Below are 18,511 nucleotides of genomic sequence, written 5' to 3' on the forward strand. Positions count from 1 at the left end.
CCCAAAACCCCGCCCCTCACCCCCCAATCCCCCCGGAAGCCCAAACGTCATCCCCCCCCATCACCCCCCCCATGCCCCTCGACCCCCGCCCTTTAACCCCGGAACCCCGCCCCCCTCCATCCCTCCCACCCTCCATCCCCCCCAAGAATTATTTATTTATTTCGATATGAAGCTCTTTTTTTTACAGATGTCCAGTGGAGGAGGCCCATAGACTCACCACACAGCAGAGACCCATAGACTCACCACACAGCAGAGACCCATAGACTCACCACACAGCAGAGACCCATAGACTCATCACACAGCAGAGACCCATAGACTCACCACACAGCAGAGACCCATACACTCATCACACAGCAGAGACCCATAGACTCATCACACAGCAGAGACCCATAGACTCATCACACAGCAGAGTCCCATAGACTCATCACACAGCAGAGACCCATAGACTCATCACACAGCAGAGACCCATAGACTCATCACACAGCAGAGACCCATAGACTCATCACACAGCAGAGACCCATAGACTCATCACACAGCAGAGTCCCATAGACTCATCACACAGCAGAGACCCATAGACTCATCACACAGCAGAGACCCATAGACTCATCACAGCAGAGACCCATAGACTCATCACACAGCAGAGACCCATAGACTCATCACACAGCAGAGACCCATAGACTCATCACACGGCAGAGACCCATAGACTCATCACACAGCAGAGACCCATAGACTCATCACACAGCAGAGACCCATAGACTCATCACACAGTAGAGACCCATAGACTCATCACACAGCAGAGACCCATAGACTCATCACACAGCAGAGACCCATAGACTCATCACACAGCAGAGACCCATAGACTCATCACACAGCAGAGACCCATAGACTCATCACACAGCAGAGACCCATAGACTCATCACACAGCAGAGACCCATAGACTCATCACACCGCAGAGACCCATAGACTCATCACACAGCAGAGACCCATAGACTCATCACACAGCAGAGACCCATAGACTCATCACACAGCAGAGACCCATAGACTCATCACACAGCAGAGACCCATAGACTCATCACACAGCAGAGACCCATAGACTCATCACAAAGCAGAGACGCATAGACTCATCACACAGCAGAGACCCATAGACTCATCACACAGCAGAGACCCACAAACTCATCACACAGCAGAGCCCCATAGACTCATCACACAGCAGAGCCCCATAGACTCATCACACAGCAGAGACCCATAGACTCATCACACAGCAGGGACCAATAGACTCATCACACAGCAGAGAGCCACAGACTCCTCACACAGCAGAGACCCATAGACTCATCACACAGCAGAGACCCATAGACTCATCACACAGCAGAGACCCATAGACTCATCACACAGCAGAGACCCATAGACTCATCACACAGCAGAGACCCATAGACTCATCACACAGCAGAGACCCATAGACTCATCACAGAGCAGAGACCCATAGACTCATCACACAGCAGAGACCCATAGACTCATAACACAGCAGAGAGCCGTAGACTCATCACACAGCAGAGACCCATAGACTCATCACACAGCAGAGAGCCATAGACTCATCACACAGCAGAGACCCATAGACTCATCACACAGCAGAAACCCATAGACTCATCACACAGCAGAGAGCCATAGACTCATCACACAGCAGAGACCCATAGACTCATCATACAGCAGAGACCCATAGACTCATCATAGAGACCCATAGACTCATCACACAGCAGAGACCCATAGACTCATCACACAGCAGAGACCCATAGACTCATCACACAGCAGAGATCCATAGACTCATCACACAGCAGAGACCCACAAACTCATCACACAGCAGAGACCCACAGACTCATCACACAGCAGAGACCCATAGACTCATCACACAGCAGAGACCCATAGACTCATCACACAGCAGAGACCCATAGACTCATCACACAGTAGAGACGCATAGACTCATCACACAGCAGAGACCCATAGACTCATCACACAGCAGAGACCCATAGACTCATCACACAGCAGAGACCCATAGACTCATCACACAGCAGAGACCCATAGACTCATCACACAGCAGAGACCCATAGACTCATCACACAGCAGAGACCCATAGACTCATCACACAGCAGAGACCCATAGACTCATCACAAAGCAGAGACGCATAGACTCATCACACAGCAGAGACCCATAGACTCATCACACAGCAGAGACCCACAAACTCATCACACAGCAGAGACCCATAGACTCATCACACCGCAGAGACCCATAGACTCATCACACAGCAGAGACCCATAGACTCATCACACAGCAGAGACCCATAGACTCATCACACAGCAGAGACCCATAGACTCATCACAAAGCAGAGACGCATAGACTCATCACACAGCAGAGACCCATAGACTCATCACACAGCAGAGACCCACAAACTCATCACACAGCAGAGACCCATAGACTCATCACACACAGAGACCCATAGACTCATCACACAGCAGAGACCCATAGACTCATCACACAACAGAGACCCATAGACTCATCACACAGCAGAGACCCATAGACTCATCACACAGCAGAGAGCCATAGACTCATCATACAGCAGAGACCCATAGACTCATCACACAGCAGAGACCCATAGACTCATCACACAACAGACCCATAGACTCATCACACAGCAGAGAGCCATAGACTCATCACACAGCAGAGACCCATAGACTCATCACACAGCAGAGACCCATGGACTCATCACATAGCAGAGACCCATAGACTCATCACACAGCAGAGACCCATAGACTCATCACACAGCAGAGACCCATAGACTCATCACACAGCAGAGACCCATAGACTCATCACACAGCAGAGACCCATAGACTCATCACACAGCAGAGACCCATAGACTCATAACACAGCAGAGAGCCATAGACTCATCACACAGCAGAGACCCATAGACTCATCACACAGCAGAGAGCCATAGACTCATCACACAGCAGAGACCCATAGACTCATCACACAGCAGAGACCCATAGACTCATCACACAGCAGAGACCCATAGACTCATCACACAGCAGAGACCCATAGACTCATCACACAGCAGAGACCCATAGACTCATCACACAGCAGAGAGCCATAGACTCATCACACAGCAGAGACCCATAGACTCATCACACAGCAGAGACCCATAGACTCATCACACAGCAGAGACCCATAGACTCATCATACAGCAGAGACCCATAGACTCATCATAGAGACCCATAGACTCATCACACAACAGAGATCCATAGACTCAACACACAGCAGAGACCCATAGACTCATCACACAGCAGAGACCCATGGACTCATCACACATCAGAGATCCATAGACTCAACACACAGCAGAGACCCATAGACTCATCACACAGCAGAGACCCATAGACTCATCACACAGCAGAGACCCATAGACTCATCACACGGCAGAGACCCATAGACTCATCACACGGCAGAGACCCATAGACTCATCACAGAGACCCATAGACTCATCACACAGCAGAGACCCATAGACTCATCACAGAGACCCATAGACTCATCACAGAGCAGAGACGCATAGACTTATCACACAGCAGAGACCCATAGACTCATCACACAGCAGAGACCCCCCTCACCCCGCCCCCCGCTACCCCCACCCCCTCCCTCCCTTAGCAACGGCTTCCCTGCTCCCCCCTTAGCAACGGGCCTGTCGCCTGAGTTGTATTTTTGTATTTTTTTGATGTTTCTCGGCTCAGCGGTCGTCCTTCGGGATTCGCATTCTCAACCACCTCCTCCTCCATCTCTCCCTCATCCTCCTCCTCATCCTCGTCGTGGGAGGTTGATCGTGGGCGTTCGAGGATCGCTGCGTACAACGAGGTGGGTTGGGGGTCGGTGGGCGTGGGCGGCCCGGCGGGCGCGAGTGTCGTGCGAGGCGGCGCGTTAATCTAGGCAAGGCCGCAGGCTTCATTTTCGCGGGGTTCGGGGCCCTTAGCAACGTGGTCTTTCGAAACGGAATAATAAGACATTTAAATTAAAAAAGAAACTAACTAAACTTGCTTCAATAGCGGGGCGACGTTAACCGTAACCACACAGACACACACAACACAACAATGATGGAGTATAAGTTAATAATAATAATCTGAGTAAGGTTTTGGCCTGCTGATAACGACAGTCGGATGGTTGAGTAGTCTTATCTGTTGCGCGCCTCTTACAGGGATCATTTGTTTACATTTCTTGCACTTTGCACTCATAACTGTGCTTTGTGTGATGGTTGTTCGTCGTGACGTTCTTACCGCGTGGCAAAAGGAGATTTACAGCTCATCCTGCACCTAGCCTGGCACAGCAGTCAACCCACGGCACCTGCTGGGTCTGTCCCGTGACCTCCTCCTCCTGCACCTAGCCTGGCACAGCAGTCAACCCACGGCACCTGCAGGGTCTGTCCCCTGACCTCCTCCTCCTGCACCTAGCCTGGCACAGCAGTCAACCCATGGCACCTGCTGGGTCTGTTCCATGACCTGCACCTAGCCTGGCACAGCAGTCAACCCATGGCACCTGCTGGGTCTGTCCACGTGACCTCCTCCTCCTGCACCTAGCCTGGCACAGCAGTCAACCCATGGCACCTGTTGGGCCTGTCCCGTGACCTCCTCCTCCTGCACCTAGCCTGGCACAGCAGTCAACCCACGGCACCTGCAGGGTCTGTCCCGTGACCTCCTGCACCTAGCCTGGCACAGCAGTCAACCCACGGCACCTGCTGGGTCTGCCCCGTGACCTGCCACCAGCGAGCATCCCGATGATTAACGTGACGGCCTCAAAGTGCACCTAGCCTGGCACAGGCGCGGTGGCGATATCACCGTCACTTTGTGGTGAATGGCGGATATTGGTGGTGGTGGTGATGGTGGTGGTGAAAGTGTTGATGATGACTGTGACGATGATGACGGTGGTGGTGGTGACTGATGGTGACGGTGATGGTGACGGTGACGTTTGCGACCGTGGTGGTGACGGCGATCTCCGTACACGTGGTGGTGTCCAGGCCCCGCTCCGGACATCACCAGCAGCGCCAGCAGCTGCAGCAGCTACAGCACCAGCAGCTACAGCAGCTACAGCACCAGCAGCTACAGCAACGCCAGCAGCAGCAGCGGCGTTAGCGGCTCCAGCAGCTGCAGCAGCTGCAGCAGCACCAGCAGCTACAGCAGCAGCTACAGCAGCGCCAGCAGCTGCAGCAGCTGCAGCAGCTACAGCAGCTGCAGCAGCTCCAGCAGCTGCAGCAGCTGCAGCAGCACCAGCAGCTACAGGAGCTGCTACAGCAGCGCCAGCAGCTGCAGCAGCTACAGCTACAGGAGCTACAGCTGCAGCTCCAGCAGCGCCAGCAGCTACAGCGGCAGCAGCAGTGCCAGCTGCTGCAGCAGCGCCAGCAGCAGCAGCTACAGCACCAGCAACTACAGCAACGCCAGCAGCAGCTGCAGCGGCAGCGGCAGCTGTAGCTACAGGAGCTACAGCTACAGCAGCGCCAGCGCCAACAGCTACAGCAGTGCCAGCAGCTGTAGCAGTGCCAGCTGTAGCGCCAGCAGCAGCTCCAGCATGGCGGACGAGACGGCCTACGACCTCCCCGTCAGGGACATCGGCCTCAGTGCCAGCGACGGCGCCCCCATCACCACCGCTCAGCCAGGTGAGGGCGGTGGTGGTGATCTCACTCACACTCATTCATTCACTCACACTCATTCATTCACTCACTCAGACTCATTCACTCACACTCACTCATTCATACTCACTCACTCACACTCATTCATTCACTCACTCAGACTCATTCACTCACACTCACTCATTCATACTCACTCATTCACTCACACTCACTCATTCATACTCACTCATTCACTCACACTCATTCATTCACTCACACTCATTTATTCACTCACTCAGACTCATTCACTCACACTCACTCATTCATACTCACTCATTCACTCACACTCACTCATTCACTCACACTCACTCACTCACACTCACTCAGACTCACTCGGCCTCAGCGCCAGCGACGGCGCCCCCATCACCACCGCTCAGCCAGGTGAGGGCGGTGGTGGTGATCTCACTCACACTCATTCATTCACTCACACTCATTCACTCACTCACACTCATTCATTCACTCACACAGACTCACTCACTCATACTCACTCACTCACACTCACTCAGACTCACTCGGCCTCAGCGCCAGCGACGGCGCCCCCATCACCACCACTCAGCCAGGTGAGGGCGGTGGTGGTGATCTCACTCACACTCATTCATTCACTCACACTCATTCACTCACTCACTCACACTCACTCGTTCACTCACATTCACTCATTCAGACTCACTCAGATTCACTCAGACCCACTCATTCACTCACACTCATTCATTCACTCACACTCATTCATTCACTCACACTCATTCATTCACTCACTCAGACTCATTCATTCACTCACTCAGACTCATTCACTCACACTCACTCATTCATACTCACTCATTCACTCACACTCACTCATTCATACTCACTCATTCACTCACACTCATTCATTCACTCACACTCATTTATTCACTCACTCAGACTCATTCACTCACACTCACTCATTCATACTCACTCATTCACTCACACTCACTCATTCACTCACACTCACTCACTCACACTCACTCAGACTCACTCGGCCTCAGCGCCAGCGACGGCGCCCCCATCACCACCGCTCAGCCAGGTGAGGGCGGTGGTGGTGATCTCACTCACACTCATTCATTCACTCACACTCATTCATTCACTCACACAGACTCATTCACTCACACTCACTCATTCATACTCACTCACTCACACTCATTCATTCACTCACTCAGACTCATTCACTCACACTCACTCATTCATACTCACTCACTCACACTCACTCATTCACTCACACTCATTCATTCATTCACTCACACTCACTCACACTCACTCATTCATTCACTCACACTCATTCACTCACACTCATTCACTCACACTCACTCAGACTCACTCGGCCTCAGCGCCAGCGACGGCGCCCCCATCACCACCGCTCAGCCAGGTGAGGGCGGTGGTGGTGATCTCACTCACACTCATTCATTCACTCACACTCATTCACTCACTCACATTCATTTATTCACTCACACTCACTCATTCACTCACACTCATTCACTCACACTCACTCACACTCACTCGTTCACTCACATTCACTCATTCAGACTCACTCAGATTCACTCAGACTCACTCATACTCATTCATTCACTCACACTCATTCATTCACTCACACTCATTCATTCACTCACTCACACTCATTCACTCACACTCACTCATTCATACTCACTCATTCACTCACACTCACTCATTCAGTCATTCACTCATTCACTCACACTCATTCACTCACACTCATTCATTCACTCACACTCACTCATTCACTCAGACTCACTCACTCACACTCACTCATTCATACTCACTCACACTCATTAATTCACTCACACTCACTCATTCATACTCACTCATTCACTCACACTCATTCATTCACTCACACTCATTCATTCACTCACTCACACTCATTCACTCAGACTCACTCATACTCACTCATTCACTCACACTCACTCATTCAGACTCACTCACTCACTCAGATTCACTCAGATGCACTCACTCACACTCACTCATTCACTCACATTCACTCACACTCACTCATTCACTCACACTCATTCATTCACTCACACTCACTCACACTCATTCATTCACTCACTCACACTCACTCATTCACTCAGACTCACTCATACTCACTCATTCACTCACACTCACTCATTCAGACTCACTCACTCACTCAGATTCACTCAGACTCACTCACTCACACTCACTCATTCACTCACATTCACTCACACTCACTCATTCACTCAGACTCACTCATTCACTCACTCACTCACACTCACTCATTCACTCACACTCACTCGTTCACTCACACTCACTCACACTCACTCACTCAGATTCACTCACTCAGATTCACTCACACTCACTCACACTCACTCACTCACTCAGACTCACTCACTCAGACTCACTCACTTACACTCACTCACTGACACTCAGACTCACTCACACTCACTCATTCACTCACACTCACTCATTTACTCACTCACTCACAGTCACTGACACTCACTCACAGTCACTCAGACTCACTCACTCGCTCACTCACACTCATTCATTCACTCACCCACTCACCCACCCACTCACTCATTCACTCACCCACTCACTGACTCACTCACTCACCCACTCACTCACCCACTCACTCACTCATTCACCCACTCACCCACCCACTCACTCACACAGCCACCCACTCACTCACCCACTCACTCAACTCACCCACCCACTCACTCACCCACTGACTCACTCAGACTCACTCACTGACACTCACTCACTCAGACTCACTCACTCCTTCAGACGGTGGTGATGGTGATGATGGCGGTGGTGATGGTGGGGATGGAGGTGGCGGTGTTGATGGTGATGATGGCGGTGGTGATGATGATGACGGTGGCGGTGGTGATGACGGTGGTGTTTATGACGATGATGATGACGGTGATGATGACGACGGTGGTGGTGCAGGCTGGGACGTGCGTGAGCGCCAGGCGGTGTCACGTGATGGTGTTGATGATGACGGTGGCGGTGGTGATGACGGTGGTGATGACGGTGGTGTTTATGATGATGATGACGGTGGTGTTGATGATGACGACGGTGGTGGTGCAGGTTGGGACGTGCGTGAGCGCCAGGCGGTGTCACGTGATGGTGTTGATGATGACGGTGGCGGTGATGGTGGTGGTAGTAGTGATGACGATGGTGACAGTGGTGATGATAACGGTGGTGGTGATGATGGTGGTGATGATGGTGGTGACGATGGTGACAGTGGTGATGACAGTGTTGATGATGATGGCAGTGGTGATGACGGCGGTGATGACGATGATGATGACGACGGTGGTGGTGCAGGCTGGGACGTGCGTGAGCGCCAGGCGGTGTCACGTGATGGTGTTGATGATGGTAGCGGTGTTGATGATGACGATGGTGGTGGTGGTGATGACGATGGTGGTGGTGGTGGTGGTGATGGTGATGATGATGATGACGACGGTGGTGGTGTTGATGATGACGATGGTGGTGGTGGTGATGACGATGGTGGTGGTGGTGGTGATGGTGATGATGATGATGATGACGACGGTGGTGGTGTTGATGATGACGATGGTGGTGGTGGTGATGACGATGGTGGTGGTGGTGGTGATGATGACGACGGTGGTGGTGCAGGCTTGGACGTGCGTGAGCGCCAGGCGGTGTCACGTGATGGTGGTGATGATGATGATGGTAGCGGTGTTGATGATGACAATGGTGGTGATGATGATGATGGTAGCGGTGTTGATGATGACGATGGTGGTGGTGATGATGGTGGTGGTGATGGTGGTGGTGCAGGCTGGGACGTGCGTGAGCGCCAGGCGGTGTCACGTGATGGTGGTGATGATGATGATGGTAGCGGTGTTGATGATGACGATGGTGGTGTTGATGATGACGATGGTGGTGTTGATGATGACGATGGTGGTGTTTATGACGATGGTGGTGATGGTGGTGGTGCAGGCTGGGACGTGCGTGAGCGCCAGGCGGTGTCACGTGATGGTGTTGATGATGACGGTGGCGGTGGTGATGACGGTGGTGATGACGGTGGTGACGGTGGTGACGGTGGTGTTTATGATGATGATGACGGTGATGATGATGACGATGGTGGTGGTGATGATGGTGGTGGTGATGGTGGTGGTGCAGGCTGGGACGTGCGTGAGCGCCAGGCCGTGTCACGTGATGGTGGTGATGATGATGATGGTAGCGGTGTTGATGATGACGATGGTGGTGTTGATGATGACGATGGTGGTGATGATGATGACGGTGGTGGTGTTTATGACGATGGTGGTGACGGTGGTGGTGCAGGCTGGGACGTGCGTGAGCGCCAGGCGGTGTCACGTGATGATGATGATGGTAGCGGTGTTGATGATGACGACGGTGGTGGTGGTGGTGCAGGCTGGGACGTGCGTGAGCGCCAGGCGGTGTCACGTGTGAGCCGGGCCGAGCTGGAGGACCGCTTCCTGCGTCAGCACGAGGAGCACCGCCTCCTGAAGCAGCACGCACGGAGCCAGGAGGACAAGATCAAGCGGTGACGCACACACACACACACGGGTACACACACACACACGTACACACACACGTACACACACACACACACACACGTACACACACACACACACGTACACACACACACACGTACACATACACACACACGTACACACACACACACACGTACACACACACACACACGTACACACACACACACGTACACACACATACACACGTACACACACACACGTACACACACGTACACACACACACGTACACACACACACACACGTACACACACACGTACACACACACGTACACACACGCACACACACGTACACACACATACACACGGGTACACACACACACGTACACACACGCACGTACACACACACACACGGGTACACACACACACACACACGTACACACACACACGTACACACACACACACACGCACGGAGCCAGGAGGACAAGATCAAGAGGTGACGCACACACACACACGTACACACACACGTACACACACGTACACACACGTACACGTACACACACACACACACACGTACACACACACGTACACACACACACGTACACACACACACGTACACACACACACACACGTACACACACACACTCACACACACGTACACACACACGTACACACACGTACACACACACACACGTACACACACACACGTACACACACATACACACACATACACACACACGTACACACACACACACACACACGTACACACACACAACAACAACAACAACCGCCATTCGCCACTAAGTGGCGGTGACGTCACCACGACGCTTGTGCCAGGCTATGTGCACCGTGAGGCCACGTGAAGTGTCGAACGCCCGCTGGCAGGAGGTCACTGGGCAGACCCAGGTGCCACGGGTCGACTGACTGAGATGACTGGCTGATGCACAACCTGTGCCCCCTACTGTGCCAACCTGCTGTGCTTTAGCCACCCGGCGCTCCGCTCGTTGTTCTGAGCGTCGCTCCTCCGCCCTCCGTTGTTGTTGGAGGGCGACTGCCTCCAACTGCCCAGTAGCATCCTTCACGAGCCTCCTCCACAGAGGCCGATCTTGACACCGCTGGTACCAGTCATCGGCAAGTCCACTCAGCTCCACGTCCTCCTGTACCACATCACTCCATCTCTTCTCTAGCCCGTGCCGCGCCCGCTTAGCCCCCTCAATCCGGCCAAACAAAAGCTGTTTCGGCATGCGGTGGCTGGGCATGCGGGCTACATGACCCAGCCATCGCAGCCTTGCCTGCCGGAGGAGCTCACCGATGGGACCCTGCCCAGATCTTTCAAGGATTTGTGAGCTCCTCACACAATCCAGTCTGGTTAAACCCAGGATGGATCGTAGGCAGGCCAGCCTAAATGTTTCTAACCGGCGAAGATGTTCCACTAGGGGGGTCCACGTTTCGCAAGCGTAGAGAAGGGAGGGAATGACCGTGGCCGAGAAGACCTGAAGCTTAGTGCGGAGCGACAGACCAGGTAGCTTCCACACAGCGTTACGCAACCAATGAAAAGATATTGCCGCTCGACTGATTCGGAGTGAGACCTCTGCTGTTAAACTGGAGCCAGTCATAAGCACACTGCCCAGGTATGGGAAACTCTCCACTCTCTCCACAACTGCCCCATCACCGATTGGGAGTTGTGGGGGTGGAGTGTCCGATGGTACAAAATACCCAGGCAGGTGCTTAGTTTTGGTGGGGCTGATGGTAACGCCCCACCTCTTAGTGGCACGCTCCAGTCTCAGCAGCAGCGTCTCCAACTCCTCCTCTGACTGAGCAGCTATTACCAAATCATCAGCATACATAACGTGGTTGAGCAATAGGGAGCCATCCCTTGACCGCACCCGGGCATCGATTAGCCTCCCATTATATCTGTACCATATGGAGATTCCCCCGGTACAGCTATTGAAGGCTTCACGAACTACGTGGTCAAAATAGATGTTAAATAATGTGGGAGCCAGAGGACATCCCTGTCGCACCCCAAGGTGTACAGGGAATGGCTCTGACTCCCGGCCACGTAGTTTTACCCGGGCCCGCTCACCATCATGAAGGTCCTTAATGATCGTGAGCAGAGGGTCAGGTACTCCAAAAGCACGAAGAACGACCCAGAGCCTAGGCCTACTGATGGTATCATAGGCCTTGACCAGGTCAATAAAGCAGAGATGTAGGTCTTGTTGGAATTCCCTACACCTCTGCTGTAGCAGACGGACAGAAAATATGGCATCTGTGCAGGACCGCCCTTTCCTGAAACACACACACACACACATACACACACACGTACACACACACACGTACACACACGTACACACACACACACACGTACACACACACGTACACACACAAACGCACGTACACACACACGCACGTACACACACACGCAAGTACACACACACGGACGTACACACACACACGTACACACACACAAGTACACACACTGGTGACGGTGGTGACGGTGGTGACTATGGTGACGGTGGTGACGGTGGTGAAGGTGGTGACGGTGGTGACGGTGGTGACTATGGTGACGGTGGTGAAGGTGGTTACGGTGGTGACGGTGGTGACTATGGTGACAGTGGTGACGGTGGTGACGGTGGTGACGGTGGTGACGATGATGACGGTGGTGACTATGGTGACGATGATGATGGTGGTGACTATGGCGGCGGTGGCGACGATGGTGACGGTGGTGACGATGGCGGCGGTGGCGGCAGTGGTGACGGTGATGACGGTGGTGACGGTGGTGACGGTGGTGACAGTGGTGACGGTGATGACGGTGGTGACGGTGATGATGGCGATGACGATGGTGACGATGGTGCGATGGTGACGGTGTTGATGATGGTGACGGTGTTGACGATGGTGACGGTGGTGACGATGATGACGATGATGACGGTGGTGACGGTGATGATGGCGCCCGCCCGCAGGATGGCGACCAAGCTGATGCGTCTGCTGAGTGACCGAAAAAACCACGAGGGAACCGCCGACCTCGCCAACGTCGCCGGCGGTGGCGCCGGTGTCCGGCCACGCTCGGGCCGCGACATCGAGATGGAGGAGATGCTGGAGGACTCTCAGGCCAAGGTGGGACACTCAGAGACCCACAGACTCATCACACAGCGGAGACCCATAGACTCATCACACAGCAGAGACCCATAGACTCATCACACAGCAGAGAGCCATAGACTCATCACACACAGAGACCCATAGACTCATCACACAGCAGAGACCCATAGACTCATCACACAGCAGAGACCCATAGACTCATCACACAGCAGAGACCCATAGACTCATCACACAGCAGAGAGCCATAGACTCATCACACAGCAGAGACCCATAGACTCATCACACAGCAGAGACCCATAGACTCATCACACAGCAGAGACCCATAGACTCATCACACAGCAGAGAGCCATAGACTCATCACACAGCAGAGACCCATAGACTCATCACACAGCAGAGAGCCATAGACTCATCACACAGCAGAGACCCATAGACTCATCACACAGCAGAGAGCCATAGACTCATCACACAGCAGAGACCCATAGACTCATCACACAGCAGAGACCCATAGACTCATCACACAGCAGAGAGCCATAGACTCATCACACAGCAGAGACCCATAGACTCATCACACAGCAGAGAGCCATAGACTCATCACACAGCAGAGACCCATAGACTCATCACACAGCAGAGACCCATAGACTCATCACACAGCAGAGACCCATAGACTCATCACACAGCAGAGACCCATAGACTCATCAACACAGCAGAGACCCATAGACTCATCACACAGCAGAGACCCACAGAGACCCACAGAGACCCACAGCGACCCGCCCCGTGTCTCCGCCGCCCCCCCGCCCCGACCGTCAAGGTGCGTGAGCTCGAGCGCCACAACGAGGGCCTCAGGCAGCGGCTGTCCGCCGCCCGGCAGCAGCTGCTGGCGCAGGGCCGCCGGGCGTCGCCCTTCGGCCGCGTGGCGCCGCGCGTCGACTCGGGCCTGCGCCGCACCGAGGGCCGCTTGCCCCTCGACGAAAAGCTACGCGGAGGTTCGCTCCTCTCTCTCGCTCGCTCGCTCTTGCTCGCTCGCTCTCCCGTGCGCCCGGCACAGGCCCAAGGGGGGCCCTCGCCAGGGCCTGCACTAGGCCCTTGGGGGGCCCTCACCAAAACCTGCACTAGGCCCATAACCGGGTTCTTACTAGGGCCTGCACTAGGCCCATAACCGGGCCCTTGCCAAGGCCTGCACTAGGCCCATAACCGGGTTCTAACCAGGACCTACACTAGGCCCATAACCGGGTTCTTACCAGGACCTGCACTAGGCCCATAACTGGGGCCTGCACTAGGCCCATAACCGGGTCCTTACCAGGACCTGCACTAGGCCCATAACCCTGTCCTTACCAGGGCCTGCACTAGGCCCATAACCGGGCCCTTGCCAAGGCCTGCACTAGGCCCATAACCGGGTTCTAACCAGGACCTGCATTAGGCCCATAACCGGGCCCTTACCAAGGCCTGCATTAGGCCCATAACTGGGTCCCCTTACCAGGACCTGTTCTAAGCCCATAACTGGGTCCTTACCAGGGCCTGCACTAGGCCCATAACCGGGTCCATGCCAGGCAATAATTGGGCCCCCACCAGGGCCTACACGCTGCTGCCACTGCTAGTGCTGATGCTGCTGCTGCTTGTGATGCTCCTGGTGCTGCTGCTGCTACTGGTGCTGCTGCTGGTTCTACAGATTGTGCTACCTGCTGGTACTTCTGCTACTGCTGGTGCTACTGATTGTGCTGCTGCTACTGCTACTGCTGGTGCTGCTGCCTGTACACATGCTCGCCTATCCGCAGGGATGCGCCTGCAGGAGCCGGACGTGGCGGTGCGGGCTACGCAGACGGGGCTGCCACGCTACGGGCACAGCCTTCTGGAGGAGGCCCGGGCGGAGATACGCAATCTGTGAGTCTCGCTGTCAACTCACGCGGACTCGCTCGCACGCTCGCTCGCACGCTCGCACGCTCGCTCATATTCTCACGCGCTCACACACTCGCTCAAATGTTCACTCGCTCACTTACTCGCTCATGTTCTCACGCGCTCACACACTCGCTCACACACTCGCTTAAATGTTCACTCGCTCCCTTACTCGCACGCACGCTCGCTCACTCACTCGCTTGCTCGCTCACTCGCTCACTCATTCACTCACTCACACGCTCACTCACTTGTTCTCAACACACGCGGACTCGCTCGCTCAGTCGCTCGATCTCTCGCTCGCTCGCTCACTCGCTCCCATGCTCGCTCACTCACTTGCTCACTCTGTCTCTCACTCACCCACTCACTCTGTCTCTCACTCACTCTCTCACTCTGTCTCTCACTCACTCACTCTGTCTGTCACTCACTCACTCGCTCTGTCTCTCGCTCACTCACTCGCTCTGTCTCTCACTCACTTGCTCACTCTGTCTCTCACTCACTCTCTCGCTCACTCACTCTGTCTCTCACTCACTTGCTCACTCTGTCTCTTGCTCACTCACTCACTCACTCTGTCTCTCTCTCACACGCTCACTCACTCTGTCTCTCACTCTGTCTCTCACTCTGTCTCTCACTCACTCTCTCGCTCACTCGCTCACTCTGTCTCTCACTCACTCGCTCACTCACTCACTCACTCGCTCACTCTGTCTCTCACTCACTCGCTCACTCTGTCTCTCACTCACTCGCTCACTCACTCACTCACTCTGTCTCTCACTCACTCACTCACTTGCTCACTCTCTCGCTCACACGCTCACTCACTCGCTCACTCTCTCTCTCTCACTCACTCACTCTGTCTCTCGCTCACACGCTCACTCACTCGCTCACTCTGTCTCTCACTCACTCTGTCTCTCACTCACTCTGTCTCTCACTCACTCTGTCTCTCACTCACTCTGTCTCTCACTCACTCTGTCACTCATTCTGTCTCTCACTCACTCTCTCGCTCACTCACTCACTCTGTCTCTCACTCACTCACTCCCTCTGTCTCTCACTCACTCTCTCGCTCACACGCTCACTCACTTGCTCACTCTGTCTCTCACTCACTCTGTCTCTCACTCACTCACTCCCTCTGTCTCTCACTCACTCTCTCGCTCACACGCTCACTCACTTGCTCACTCTGTCTCTCACTCACTCTGTCTCTCACTCTGTCTCTCACTCACTCGCTCACTCACTCACTCTATCTCTCACTCACTCACTCACTCTGTCTCTCACTCACTCACTCACTCTGTCTCTCACTCACTCACTCTGTCTCTCACTCACTCACTCACTCACTCTGTCTCTCACTCACTCTGTCTCTCACTCACTCGCTCGCTCACACGCTCACTCACTCACTCACTCTGTCTCTCACTCTCTCGCTCACTCTGTCTCTCACTCTCACGCTCACTCACTCGCTCACTCACTCGCTCACTCTGTCTCTCGCTCACTCTCTCACTCACTCGCTCACTCTGTCTCTCACTCACTCTGTCTCTCACTCACACGTTCACTCTGTCTCTCACTCACTCTGTCTCTCACTCTCTCACTCACTCACTCTGTCTCTCACTCACTTGCTTACTCTGTCTCTCACTCACTCGCTCACTCACTCTGTCTTTCACTCGCTCACTCACACGCTCACTCACACGCTCACTCTGTCTCTCGCTCACTCTGTCTCTCACTCTGTCTCTCACTCTGTCTCTCACTCACACGCTCACTCTGTCTCTCGCTCACTCTCTCACTCACTCTGTCTCTCACTCACTCACTCTGTCTCTCACTCTGTCACTCACTCACTCACTCTGTCTGTCACTCACTCACTCACTCGCTCTGTCTCTCGCTCACTCACTCGCTCTGTCTCTCACTCACTTGCTCACTCTGTCTCTCACTCACTCTCTCGCTCACTCACTCTGTCTCTCACTCACTTGCTCACTCTGTCTCTTGCTCACTCACTCACTCACTCTGTCTCTCTCTCACACGCTCACTCACTCTGTCTCTCACTCTGTCTCTCACTCTGTCTCTCACTCACTCTCTCGCTCACTCGCTCACTCTGTCTCTCACTCACTCGCTCACTCACTCACTCACTCGCTCACTCTGTCTCTCACTCACTCGCTCACTCTGTCTCTCACTCACTCGCTCACTCACTCACTCACTCTGTCTCTCACTCACTCACTCACTTGCTCACTCTCTCGCTCACACGCTCACTCACTCGCTCACTCTCTCTCTCTCACTCACTCACTCTGTCTCTCGCTCACACGCTCACTCACTCGCTCACTCTGTCTCTCACTCACTCTGTCTCTCACTCACTCTGTCTCTCACTCACTCTGTCTCTCACTCACTCTGTCTCTCACTCACTCTGTCACTCATTCTGTCTCTCACTCACTCTCTCGCTCACTCACTCACTCTGTCTCTCACTCACTCACTCCCTCTGTCTCTCACTCACTCTCTCGCTCACACGCTCACTCACTTGCTCACTCTGTCTCTCACTCACTCTGTCTCTCACTCCCTCACTCCCTCTGTCTCTCACTCACTCTCTCGCTCACACGCTCACTCACTTGCTCACTCTGTCTCTCACTCACTCTGTCTCTCACTCTGTCTCTCACTCACTCGCTCACTCACTCACTCTATCTCTCACTCACTCACTCTGTCTCTCACTCACTCACTCACTCTGTCTCTCACTCACTCACTCTGTCTCTCACTCACTCACTCACTCTGTCTCTCACTCACTCTGTCTCTCACTCACTCGCTCGCTTACACGCTCACTCACTCACTCTGTCTCTCACTCTCTCGCTCACTCTGTCTCTCACTCTCACGCTCACTCACTCGCTCACTCACTCGCTCACTCTGTCTCTCGCTCACTCTCTCACTCACTCGCTCACTCTGTCTCTCACTCACTCTGTCTCTCACTCACACGTTCACTCTGTCTCTCACTCACTCTGTCTCTCACTCTCTCACTCACTCACTCTGTCTCTCACTCACTTGCTTACTCTGTCTCTCACTCACTCGCTCACTCACTCTGTCTTTCACTCGCTCACTCACACGCTCACTCACACGCTCACTCTGTCTCTCGCTCACTCTGTCTCTCACTCTGTCTCTCATTCTGTCTCTCACTCACACGCTCACTCTGTCTCTCGCTCACTCTCTCACTCACTCTGTCTCTCACTCACTCACTCTGTCTCTCACTCTGTCTCTCACTCTGTCTCTCACTCACACGCTCACTCTGTCTCTCGCTCACTCTCTCACTCACTCTGTCTCTCACTCACTCACTCTGTCTCTCACTCTGTCTCTCACTCTGTCTCTCACTCACACGCTAGTAGTACCAGTAGTAGTCGTGCCTACTACTACTAGTTTCTGTACCACGTTATACCACGGCG

The 18,511-nt window shown here is 53.8% G+C and overlaps 1 protein-coding gene across 1 annotated transcript in view; it reads left to right on the top strand.

Moving 5' to 3' along the window:
* Positions 1–146: 146 nt before the first annotated feature.
* The window catches only part of LOC116957030 (protein fantom), an 84,737-nt gene continuing 66,372 nt past the window's right edge, over positions 147–18,511 (top strand). The window contains exons 1-6 of the mRNA XM_076055109.1: positions 147–3,888; positions 5,042–5,677; positions 10,058–10,190; positions 13,094–13,247; positions 14,038–14,212; positions 15,002–15,107. Coding sequence (XP_075911224.1) covers positions 5,590–5,677; positions 10,058–10,190; positions 13,094–13,247; positions 14,038–14,212; positions 15,002–15,107 — 656 coding nt within the window. The 5' untranslated portion in view covers positions 147–3,888; positions 5,042–5,589. The remainder of the gene's footprint in view (positions 3,889–5,041; positions 5,678–10,057; positions 10,191–13,093; positions 13,248–14,037; positions 14,213–15,001; positions 15,108–18,511) is intronic.

The sequence above is a fragment of the Petromyzon marinus genome, chromosome 69 (genome assembly GCF_048934315.1).
Source record: "Petromyzon marinus isolate PM22_M1 ecotype Great Lakes invasive population chromosome 69, UKy_Petmar_22M1.pri1.0, whole genome shotgun sequence".
Classification (NCBI taxonomy): domain Eukaryota; kingdom Metazoa; phylum Chordata; class Hyperoartia; order Petromyzontiformes; family Petromyzontidae; genus Petromyzon; species Petromyzon marinus.